This window comes from Bicyclus anynana, chromosome 6 (genome assembly GCF_947172395.1).
Source record: "Bicyclus anynana chromosome 6, ilBicAnyn1.1, whole genome shotgun sequence".
Lineage (NCBI taxonomy): Eukaryota > Metazoa > Arthropoda > Insecta > Lepidoptera > Nymphalidae > Bicyclus > Bicyclus anynana.
The window spans coordinates 12,002,311-12,015,514 of NC_069088.1; the positions used below are offsets into that span (position 1 = coordinate 12,002,311).

The 13,204-nt window shown below is 33.6% G+C and overlaps 1 protein-coding gene across 1 annotated transcript; it reads left to right on the forward strand.

Moving 5' to 3' along the window:
• The first annotated feature begins 484 nt into the window (after positions 1–484).
• LOC112053524 (proton channel OtopLc-like) lies at positions 485–12,096 on the forward strand. Its single transcript, XM_024092965.2, has 14 exons — positions 485–895; positions 1,294–1,397; positions 4,791–4,952; positions 7,130–7,291; positions 8,088–8,202; positions 8,282–8,384; positions 8,651–8,767; positions 8,838–9,289; positions 9,360–9,459; positions 9,835–10,007; positions 10,089–10,203; positions 10,653–10,807; positions 11,153–11,299; positions 11,881–12,096. The coding sequence occupies exons 2-14, from the start codon at positions 1,294–1,296 to the stop codon at positions 12,052–12,054; spliced, it is 2,079 nt and encodes a 692-aa protein (XP_023948733.1). The 5' UTR covers positions 485–895; the 3' UTR covers positions 12,055–12,096.
• Positions 12,097–13,204: the final 1,108 nt, after the last annotated feature.

Genomic DNA, 13,204 nt, shown 5'->3' on the forward strand with positions numbered 1-13,204 from the left:
TTAAAAGACAAAATATTAGATCACTTTTTTATCTTTTTTACAGATATAGAAGAAAACGGTGAGTGAAAGAACAAGAAGGTATAGATTTCCTACTTGATATAGGTAGTATTAAGATTGTATAGTGTTGCCTTTGCTTTTGCCATACATAAAATAAGATTACAGTCTACGTAATATTTTACTAATTATTAAGGCTATTAAGTAGAAAACAAATAATTATACATATTTTTGTAAATATATTTGAAAAATGACCAATATTCCTGTTCTCCTAGACAGTGCTATGAGTGGGCACGACAAACAGTTCTGCGTGAGGGGACCGAATCATCACCTCTCGATGATGAGTCCTAACTATGCAGCTAGCTAATTAGCTATGTATTCTGAAAATTCTCAACTTAAATTATGACGATCAATCATAATAATCAATAATGTTTATCAAAGACTACTAGGCATTATGTACCATATTTCAACCATCAAAACCGTAAAACTTTGTTGTAAATTAAAAATATCTCATGTAATATCACATTATTCAATGACTTATTGACAGACTGAAGTGGGGCTTCAGGATATGTTCATGATGATACGAACAGAATAGATATTAGGTATAGGATTATCCAACCTTATCTGCATATCTGAGCCATGATAACGATCTCGACGAGACATCTCCGACTACAAAACCGCACATAACCGCTCAGTAGCCATCGAGCATTATAACAGACGCGTGTATTATCCATATACAGTTTCAATGGAATAAAATGAAAAAGTAAAAACATTCGCCAAAAGCAATTTGGATGTGCCGTGTCAATTCAATTACTAACGCCGAGCGCTTTAGTACCTCGTTGAAGATTAGGGCAATGAAAAAGTATTGCAGGAAAAAACCTAACAAGCATTTAATAGACAGGTAGGCACTCTAAGCTTCCGATTACTTTTTAAACTTATTTAAAGTCTGTTAATACTTCTACGTTTGCATAACCAATTTAAGCAGGTTTTTCACAAATTTTATATTTATTATTAAACAAAGTTGCATGTTAACAATAACAAGTGATTTGTCTAAGTAAAGAATAAGTAGGTATTAATCATATACGTATAGATTTATGCATATTTAAAATTTATTACGTAAACAAGCTCTATTCGTAGAACTTTTTCGAACATTCCAGTGTATCGAAAATAATGTGAAACATATCACTGTATTTTCGTCTCTTTGAAAATATCAAGTATAATACGTAGTAATTAAGGGTAATTTATTTTGAATCACTCCTTTTATTACCAAGGCTGAGTGATAATGTCGCCATTTCTCAGATGACTCCAGCCAAGAGGGTTCCACTGTGCGAGGTGACGGACACGCGGCCGAGCGTGACTGTCACTGACATGGACACAGTACAAGAAGAGAACGACAATGACAGGTATGGAAATTGTAATTACTATTAATTTATTGCATATAAGACGAATATTCATAAATATAATCTTCAGTCAGTTAAGTGTGGCAACTAAACAATTAACCCGAAGTTTAGATACGGAAAAACTTTAAGTAGCAAAAATTTTAAAATGCTATCAACTCGAGATAAACTGCGCTGGTAAGATTTATAACAATTTAATTAATAAAATAGTCCATTAAAAACTATATTTAATGATATGTGAATAACACAATTAATATATATTAATAATGTTAGAAGAAAAAGTTAATAAATAAATATACTTAAACAATACACATCACTATCTAGCTCAAAAGTAAGCATAAGGATAATTAATACAAACAGCATACAAAAAAAATAGAAAAATAATAATAAGTGAGTGATAATAAAATATATATATATAAAACTATAACACATTAAATTCGTTATCTAATGCTAAAGTTAATCATCACGCAATTGAAAGTCATCACCGGATTTATAATGTCATAAAAATAGTTTGATAAGCAAACATTGAGATCATGGCGGCATCCACATAGACATGTCCTATTTTTCTTTTATCTGCGATCTACTCGTATCGAGTTTCCGTGATTTCATCTGTAATATTAAATCGATAAGAGAGGCGCCTATTTACGACATATTATTTAGATTAATATCAAATTTCGGCAATTCCTCAATGAGATGATTTTATCTATATTGTCTATAATTTTTTTTTTTACATTATTGGATCTTATTTCTTGGAAATTTTCTATTTTTTCTTCTATTCTAAATCTTACTATTTCTTCGGAAACCAATTGTTTTACCTTAACACCTGAAGCTGCTACGTGAACGAACTCTATTCTGTTCGTGAAGAAGTGAATAACGATGATGACAAATATAATAATTCATCAATTGATTTTTACAAATGTTCACCAAAATCACTAACTGCGATCTTAGAACATTAGATGCCATCTCAAAGTGATTCGTAGGTTCAAGTAATTACTCTGAATAATCTTAAAATATTACCAAATTAGTTGTTTATAAGAAATTAAAATTGACTTTTAAAGACTTTCTTCGCCATATTTAACCATGTTTATCGCCACAAAGGTAAAATATGCTGAAGATTTAATTAAAGTGTACTTTTTTACTTCTTTTTGTTCTTTATGTCCGTTAGATGAATGCTTACCTATCTTTAAGAGATCAGTTGCACGCCTATCTACTTTATTGTTTAAAAAAGAAACCTCATACTCTTCCTACATATTTAATAGACGATAACTACGTCGAAAAGAATGTAAATGAACCAAAAATGTTAATATAGAATTATTACAAATTAGTTTAAAGATTGGAGATAAATATCTCCAAATATCTCTAACATTGTTCTTATTTGATTTTGATGTACAAACAAGATTTTCTTATCAAGATTCATCAAAACCAGCACTCATAGTCCGAAAGTTAAACATTTTTCATATCAGTTGCCTTTCTTTGTATATGTAATACAAAGAAAGACTTCATACATGAATGTGTTATATTTTTGGAATTCAAAAGATATAGATATTTATGCAAGCTTACGATAACATCCTCAGTTTGCATTCACAATGCATATTTGGAGATTTGGCGTTCAGTGTTGAAGTCTAAACTGCTCAACAAAGATTTCTGTGTGCCTTATAAAAATAGGGTGATCTATGTATCTATAATAACTACGATTAAGTATACGTCATTATAATTTGGACGTTCATTTGACATATTATACACGTTTTAGCTGAGGTTGAAAAGAAGATTTTTTCAATTCAGGAAAAAGTATAGGTAAGGCCCCTGCTGCCCAAAGCGAAAGGGTCTCGGATGAATATTCTGGACTTTAAATCATATGATATAGTATGCTACAAACCTTACAAAGTAAAGTCATGATTTGCCAGAGTTTCGTTGTTGCACTAAGTCCTATGTTCATATTCGTTCATGCTACTGACTTCATACTTCATATATTTAATTTTAAGATAATAAAATTATATAACGAACATATAGTAAAATGTATATTGTTTTAAACACATAAATAACACTACTTGTAGGACTGCTTGAATAATAATATTGCAAGACGTATCTCGCTGTATCAATAAAATAATATCCTAGTAGACAAATAATACACCTTGTATGTACCGGTTCGCTATCGGTTATTTATATTTAATTCTGAAAATTCAATACAGGACGCTCTTTCGATCCGCCTGTATAAGATCGGGAAGTATGAAATGCATACACAAAGGGGGATTTCGGTGCAGAGCCAGCGAAATATTTATGACGTTTGATAGACCGCTTTGTGTCGCATAACACCGTTCATTCTCACCAGCTCTCAAACAAACTAAAAACCTAAGCTTTAAAGGAACTTAGATTCCCTGGACGTTCAAAGAGCCTAGAATAGCACACGCTTCTGCATATTGGAAATAAAAATGTATTTTCAACAATGAATAGGATACGATTCTAAAGGTTTTGAGTTCCATAAATAAAGATTATATTTTATATCCATTTGATCAATTTAAGGTCCCCGATATCTAACGTCACCCGGACGTGGGTTTTCTAACTCACGATCTCGGGGGCGTCCGGACTGATTCACTGAGGTCACGGTTACACCTTCCCGAATGGCCCTTGAGGTCCGAGTCTCATAAGAGACGCTCTTAGAGAGCCGTTCCGTCCTCTATCTTGGCGATGCTTCTGCGCTCGCCCAAACCCCCGGTGACGCCGTAGTAGTGCCACATGGAGCCATCGGCACTTACTCATTACGAAAAAAAAAATTGATCAATTTATGTTAGTAGCCAATAGTTTTAGCTACAATCTCTACTTATACTGCCGCAATGAGCTACTATTATGTACCTACTTAACTATTTAAACATTGGATGATGCATAAAAATAATTGTTTTGAATTTGAATTTATGTATTTATGAAGTCTTGCCTCTTTACATGAGGCAGTGCCTTTCCGTTAACTACGTATTTTAATATTATAAGTAGTATTACATATAAAATTATTATTTAAATACAAGCATATAATATAAATAGGAAATGCAAAAAATCAAATAAGAAACAATAGCTGCTATTATGTAGTATGTTTGCGTGTTTAATATTTTTATCCTTATGAAAAAAAAATAATAATATTTGCCATATTTTTTTTTAAATATGACCAATTACCTTTAATTTTATTTTTATAATAGGTTTAGGTAGTTAATTTAGTTAAATATTAGTGTAAATAATTGTACATATTTCAATAAATAAAGTTTAAAAAAAAATATGACCAATATTCCGATTCTCCTCTAACTAGTCCTGAGAGTGAAGATCGAACTACGACCTTTCGGTGTTGAGTCCGGCCCCTTCGTGGAGCTATGGAGGGTTTATATATATTTATTATTGTATCACTTTGTTGTATAGTGACGAATCGTCATACTCCGACTTGGGTCACCTCCGGGAACGCACCCATGCAATGCTGAGCCCAGTACAGGAGCCGCTTCTTCAGAATTCAAACTCGCTGCCAAACAGTCGACGTGTCTCACACGATATAGACTCCAAAGTGGCAGCCGGCCTTAACACAAGGTATTTTGTTAATTAACTACAGCTTCCAACACTGGTTCATCCGATATTGCGTTCTGTATCTTGGAATAAGTAAGCAGGGCCTGTAGCCATGTGGTACATCGATTCTCTTGCTACAATCGCAAACATTTCGAAAATTAAAATGTATAGAAGTGACATTCGTTATCGATAGGTCACATGGTCAAGTTGTCGTTGGGATCTGTCATTCTCATTTTTTTAGTTTTCGTTAGCGTTAGTAGTTAAAAAGAGTATCGACGTGCAACATGGCTTTAGGCCCTGAACACAAGTTTGAACGGTACAGAACGGAATCTATAATAGTAGGTAACTAATGTACATAAGCGAGGCTTAAATAGTTAAATAAATATAAACCTACCAACTTGTTAAGTTAAGCAGTAAATAGTAGATTGTTATACAAGGGGCTAAAAAGACCATTATATACGAGGTATTTTTAGGGCCCGAGACGAAGGCGAGGGCCGCCTAAATAGAAACCGAGTTTATAATGGGTTTAGCCCCACGTGTTACACTCTGCTTTTCACTACGATTGCGAGAAAATAAAAAAAAAGGTTTAGTACAATATTCAATGATTTATTTTAATTGAAAATTAAATGTACAAAGTCTACAATTCTGGATATTAAGGGAGATGCTTTTACCCGGTAACATAATTTCCGACTACTTTGAAGATAAATAATGAATATATGAGGTAAACGTGGGAGATAATAGTTTAAAAAACTCCTTTCGTTAGTGAATCCATTCGTTATTGTTTTCTTCACTTATTAAATTTTTCGTAGGTAGCGTAGGTAAGTATTTAAGTAAATGCGTCTCGACTTTGATGGTAACAGATTGAAAATTTCATCCATCTCCAAATTAGGATCACCTTTCTCACTAGACGAAGAAAACAATAACAATTATTGTTGAAAAATATGTAAGTTACGGTCACAAATTTCGGAAAAAAATCAAGTTTGTATTATTCACGCCAATTGTTTTTTAAATTCTCGCTTTTTAATTTTATTTTTTTCACATGAGAAAAAGGCAAAGGTATTACACCGTAAAGGATGTCCCATGTCTTCAAATGTCGCTCTATTCGCAACTCAATAAAAATTAAATAAAAAAAATAAACGCATTCCACAGACAAGAACGCTGCATTTCATTCCAATTTACCATGCATACATACATATGCCTTACCTATAATGATTCTATTTTCGAATAAAACCTCCTCCGTTTTATAGTAGGCTAGTACTTGGCTAGTACTCGTAACAGACAAGAATTAAAAAAACAAAATTACTTTAGCCCCTAGAGGCTAATATGCTTGTTTAGCCCCGCTGTGGAGTGGTAATATGACAGTGTTTTTGAGCAAGAGTAGTGAAAAATTTTTTTTTACCTATTTAAGCCTCGTAACTTTATTGAAAGGCTAAAGTTTTTGAAGCTACTGTGAACTTCATAATCCGTTAAAATTAGTTTGCAGTTGATACACACTTTATAATTAAAGAATTATAATTGTCGAGTATCAGCATAGTTGTAGTCTACAGTTGCAATTTTTTGTCAGCATATTCTGCTTTTGTCAGCGTACCCGCTTTAATCTTAAATTACAAAATATTCTCAGTAGAGCATTGGTCCCTACGAGTAAAACATATGCCGTGTTTAGTTTTTTACCACATTTTTTTAATATAATGTCTAGGTATTGACAAAAGATTTTTTTTACCGTTTAGTAATCGATATTATCGACAAGCATATTTACCACAAACGTTTCTATTTATAATTATCATGGCTTTTCACGCGTTTAATTCGCGATTCCAAAATTTGTGCTCTCGAATCGTCTAGATAATCTACCGATTTTCTTACATGAAGCAATAGTTCTTGCTTACAGTTTTTGGTCGGTTCACGCAGTGTTTACCCTAATACGATTTTATATTCGACTCGACAAACAGATAGACTAACAACTACTATAATGCTAATAGTGTAAAGTATTCTATAAATGCGACTCTTGGCGATAATAATAATATGAAGCATATGTAATATGTATATTGTATTGTATGTAATGAAATGTAAAGCAATACTCAGTTTTTTTTTATTCCAATTATCACCCCATGCGATCTTGTTTTCGAGTGAGGTGGACACGTCCAACAGATAGACTAACAACTATTACTATTTTATATGCTAATAGTGTAAAGTATTCTATAAAGGCGACCCTCGGCGATTATCGCAGCGTTTCGGCGCCCGTCGCAAGCGCTCGCACTATGCGCTGCTACCCAAAGACGATTTTTGTCCGAGCTGTCACCGAACTCTAGAACCTCTATGGCTTCGACCCACGAGCATCCAGCGTCTCCCGCAGAAATCTTGGGCCAGTAAGCTTTAAGTGTTACAATACCTCTATATGTAATAATGTATAAATTGTAACGTTTTTAACATTCAAACTCTTGTCAGTTATTAACTGCATGTATCATTTTCATGAAATTATAACTAATATTTATAAATAATCTTAATGATTGTTAAATATTATAAAGGTCAGAATGTTTAAAGCATAAAGTCTTGAAAGATCATAAATCAGGCCGGAACCGTCCAAGCCGTTGACTGACAGTCGCGCAAATGTACCTATATGACATGAGTTTCAACTTTTACCTCGACACGCTACATCTTTACAACTGACATCGTACTGTACAAATCGTGAAATTATTGTTATCGTAATTTAAAAAAATCTTTACTAAGTTAACATTTTTAACGAAAAAGTAAAAAAACCCGTATGGTTACTTTCTATTATTCTGTTTATAGTTAGATAATGAAAAAATCACGATAATATATCTAATGTAAATGAGAGACCTACTTTAAACTATGCCGCTACCTGCTTTATATCTCTGACAATACTTGACACCTACAATGCGTCCGCACAATTCAAAAGCACACCCTATAGTTGCTAACAGAGAGACTGCTTGACAATGCTTTTGTTAGCACTCGCTATAAATGCTTCTCACACAATCTAATTAAAATACCAATAAGTTTCTAATACACCGCTCTTCATATATTTACCATTTTATGTAGTTTACTATATTTTATTATATTACTTTTATATTTTCATTGTTTGTGTTAACATAAATGTTTTGACATTCTCGACATTTCAGCTTATAAAGATTTGGTTGTTTTCAGCGAAGCCTTAAGCAAAGCGTTATCAGCTCTATACGCTAAGCTTTTAGTGGTGCTTGGATTGGCATTTCCAGTAACTGAAGTAATTGCCAACGGCGTACCCGATGCTTACTATCAGGTAAAATTACTATCAAAATAAATAGAAAAATTACTACTGTTAATCAATAGTCAAAATACAACATATTTATCTTTTACAGGGGTTTTACATGTATCTTTATTTAGTGTCACTCATATTTGTGATATTTCAATACGCGACTTTGATGCGAGAAAAAGCATTCAACATGATAATTAATAACCGAGGTAAGGATACCTGCTCAGAGCAATTATGTTTAGTAAAATAACAAAAATCTTTAGCCTTCGTAATTAGTCGCATTTGCGTAACAAAATACGACATTAAAATCACATCTTGTTTGCATAATTACCACTGCAAAGAATATTACCTTCTTAACTTCGTATTCCACTAACGTTTTCAGTCATTCCTGTAATGAATGGTTATTAATTTCATATACGAGTGTTTTCAACGTCTGTCAAAATGAGTGATTAAATTAAATGTTTGCTATTTTTAGACGCAGTAGACAAAGAAGATAAGAACGGCACCGGTAGAGCTACACCTACAGAAAGGTTAAAAGAAAAGGAAACAATATCTCGTTACGGAAGTTTTTATTTAAGGCTCGGGGCCATAGGTATAATCGTGTGACATGCGCCCAATTTATTATTTGTCAACTTTGAGTTACATAAACTATTTTTCGGCAGCTTTTGGCATCGGATCGATGGTATACAGCGGGCTGGAGTTCGGGGAGTACTTTGAAATGTCTGATCGCTGTCGGTCAGTTCTGTCCGCACTGACTCCAGCGTTACGAATGACGTTAACGCTCGCTCAAATGCAGTTTATATTTCTTACGAACAAAGACATCGAGATGGGCAGTTACAAATTGATACAAAGATTTGGATTTATGCATATGATCGCTACGAATCTATGCGAGTGGTTATACGTTTTGGTCGAGGAAACAAAACATGAAATACATCATCTTGAACATTCAATGTTCGCAAAATCTAACAGCACTCATAATAGTACGAACGAGATGCCTTGTCGGCGATCAAATATTATGGGTACACTAGTACAAAATGCATCTCCATTTCTCTTCCCATGCACTATTGAATACTCTCTAATATGTGCTGTTATTCTATATGAAATGTGGAAAGAGGTAAAATTCAGTTTCACAACATATTTAGTTCACACAATGAGTAGCATGACTAATTTGATGTTATTTTCAGGTTAAATGTACACCTGAAGATTTTGAAAAGAAATTTATGTACCCAAAAAACAAATCACGCAATAATTCAGTGACACCAGAGAAAATATTACAACAGTTTGGTTTGTATTTTATACCAACTAATTTTAACAGCTAAAATTCACAGAATGGGATTAAGATACGAATTGGGATACAGAGGGTAAAATTGAGAACTGTACAGTTTTTTGTAATGATTTTGATTGAGATTTCGATTAGATAAAACTGTACAGTTCTCAATGTTGCCTACACACCAACGATTCAACTGAAGGTCTGTAGCCCGCATTAGAATATAAATACCAGAATTTTATCTATATCTCTCTTCGTATACCAAATTCCAATGTCTGAAGATCTGTAGCCCACATTAGACGATTATCTCCAATTATGTTGTACGCAGTTTATGATGTCTTTGTCATATGAAGCTTTAGCCAAGAATGTAACAGGTTAATCTTTTTTTTCAGCTGGTATGTTAGGTGTAAGTTCTCCTCACGGCAGTAGAGCAGCTCTTCATCACTTCTCAGTGGATTGTTCGCACGCACACAGAGGACTGTTCGCTGGAATACTCCTCATTGTTCTCACTATCATATCATTAATCATGTTCTTCGTGCTCGCAAGCAACCCTACTACAGTCAATGTAAGGTGAAATTTATGGGAATGTGGCAATTAATTTATATAATTTGAATGATTTTACTATTTATATTAATTTATTTTCTAGGATGCCATATTTGAAGTAAACATATGCGAATTAATATTGTACACTATCAGTATATTAGCATCAGCAACTGCCCTAAAACAAATGAGAGTTCTACCATATAAAAGAAAAAGTCAAGGTACTTGCATTCATTTGTTTATTTGTCTAAATCAAACTAACAATATCTTTTTTCCTTTTTATAATATTAAGTAGGTGCCGTGTGGATATGACCTCTGCCTCCGATTCCGGAGGGTTCGAATCCGGTCCTGGGCATGCACCTCCAACTTTTCTGTTGTGTGCATTTTAAGAAATTAAATATCACGTGTGTCAATCGGTGAAAGAAAAACATCGTGAGGAAACCTGCATACCAAAGAATTTTCGTAATTCTCTGCGTATGTGAAGTCTGCCAATCCGCATTGGGCCAGCGTGGTGGACTATTAGCCTAACCCCTCTCATTCTGAGAGGAGACTCGAGCTCAGCAGTGAGCTGATTATGGGTTTATCAAATGAAGTAGGTATCTAAGATTTTTTTAGTTACTTACTTATTTCAATGAAGTATATTTTTATACAATATTTTTGATTGTTTCAGCCGTTTTAGTATTAGATACGTCTTTATTAATTCTTGCACAATCTGGAATGTTCGTGTACTGTATGTTCAGCCTTATTGGTTGTCACCACACGATCAATAATAGCAATGGTTCTGGTCTCACGGGATTTTTCTCTGAGTTTTTGTCTCTGAATCAGGTAATAATTTTTTTTTAATAAAAAAGATTAAGATAGCTGTTATAGCTCAGTGGATATGATCTGTGCCTTAGATTTGTAGGGTTAGGTTCGAATACAGTCCAGGGCATGCATCTCCTATTTTGCAATTATGTGCATTTTAAGAAATTAAATATCACGTGACTCAAATGGTGAAGGATAACGCGAGGAAACCAGCATATTTACCTGAGAATTTTCTCAATTTTCTACATGTGTGAAGTCATTTAATTCAGTTTAACAGTGAGCCGAAAATGAGATATTAATGATGATTTAGATTTACCCAAAACATCTGCTTTTAAAAGATAATTAATTTAATGCATTGTCTTCCAGACTATACTTCAGTCTCTATTTATAATAGACGCATGGTGGCGAAGAAGTAGCAACTCGGAGCAAAGAAGGAGGAAACCAGGGAGACAGCTGGTCACATTTCTTCTTGTAGCAAACATGGCTATGTGGGCAATCAATACGCTTGAGAAGGTGTGTAATGTGTTTAACGGATTACGTTACTTTAATAGCCCGGGATCCGTAGAACATTTTTACAATTGATTACTATCAATTTCCCGTGAGCAGGTTTATCCTAATAAGACGCTCAACTTTTACGAAAATTCTTGATTCTGGTAGTTAACTGAAATACCAGGTAATGAAAATTTCTGAGCGTCGGAACGAGATGATGTACCACGCAATTTGTAGGACATTGTGGCTGTTAAGTTGTATTATTAATAAAACCAACAGTAAAAAACAGCTGGTTAGTAACAACTTTTAATAACCTGGTTATTGATACAAGTTGGGAAGAGGGATGAATTTACCAAAAGTGGATGGATGATGTGTGTTTTGCTTAAGAATATTTTACTGCACCTTCATCACACTTATATTATAAAGGCGAAAGTTTGTATGTAAGTTTGTTTGTGCTGCTGTTACTGAAGCGATTTGGGTGAAATTTGGAATGGAGATAGATATTACTCTGGATTAACACATATTTTACTTTCATCCAGGAAAAATCCATGATTTCCGCGAGATTCGTGAAAAACTGAGTTTATCTGTATTGTTTTGTGTAACAGAATCGTGCTGAATTCCGACCAGCGCACCTCGCCTTCTACGGGCCCTGGGCGTGGACTATCATCACTCACGTCTCCATGCCGCTCGCCATCTTCTACAGATTCCATTCTACGATCTGCCTCTTCGAGATCTGGAAAAACAGCTTCAAAAACAAACCTATCTATTTAAATATATAGCTTGTAATACATATAAAAATAAACGGAAAAACGATCTTCTTATTCTTGTATTTTTATTTACTAACTTCCATAAAGACAAACAACATTATTTTGTTCTGCTTACTGGTTTATACTGTATACAAGAAAATTATTGCTTTAATGAATTTCAAGAAGAATGCATAAGTAGTTGATCAATAACGAAATTCGTTTGTTTCAAAGCAAATAAGATTCATTTTTCAATCATTTTATTTTTAAAAAAAGTAAAATTTGATAGTCTGTTAGACGCTCAATACTGGTGAACGCAAGAAAAAGCACCAGGAAATTGGTCTTTTCCAAAATAATAACTGTTTCGTGCAAAAGTAAACGAAGCTAATTGATAGCTTTTAATTTTCTGCCATTTATCATTGACAAGATGTATGGTACAGGTACAATGAATAATTATAAATAAATAATAAATTCCATTCCAAAAAAAGATAACAAAAGAAATTGTTTAGATAATAAAGTAGGTAGGTACTACGTTATAAGATTTTGTAAAGAATATCATATAGATAGATGTATAGTTTAAAATTGTTTGGTCAAATTTCCGTCAAACGTGATGAAGCATTTAACGCATCGAGTGCTACCCTTTGTCACGACCAACAACTAACAACAATACGCGCTAATTGTTTGCAGTTACTCCACGGCTATACAATCACTTCAATGTATTAAGCATGAAAAGAGGAAAACCGATACTGTATTTCTGCTTCGTTTTTCAAGTATGCGAACACTAAATTTTCCACCTAATTACTAGTGGACTAAACAAACAAAATCTGTTAGTCAGCATTGAAATCATGTATGCGTCATCCTAAGCGGAAGCGTCGTAAATTTTTATGATACCTAGAGCCAAGAATTTTTTTGGACAGATTCACAATGTCATAGGAGCAGTACAAAAGATCAGTAGCGGATTACGTCGCTGATTTTTATCATAGATTCCCTGAGACGTCAATATCTCCTCATATCTTATCTCGCAGAGTTGGATAAATATATCTACTGTGCTTAGACATTCACGATAAATAATCATCAGAAGGGATTACTTTGTGGGAGCCGAAAATGCAGAAAAAACGAATAAAATCGACAAATAGATCGGATATTGACCCTGTAATACGTGTTGATGCGAACAATTTGCTCAATA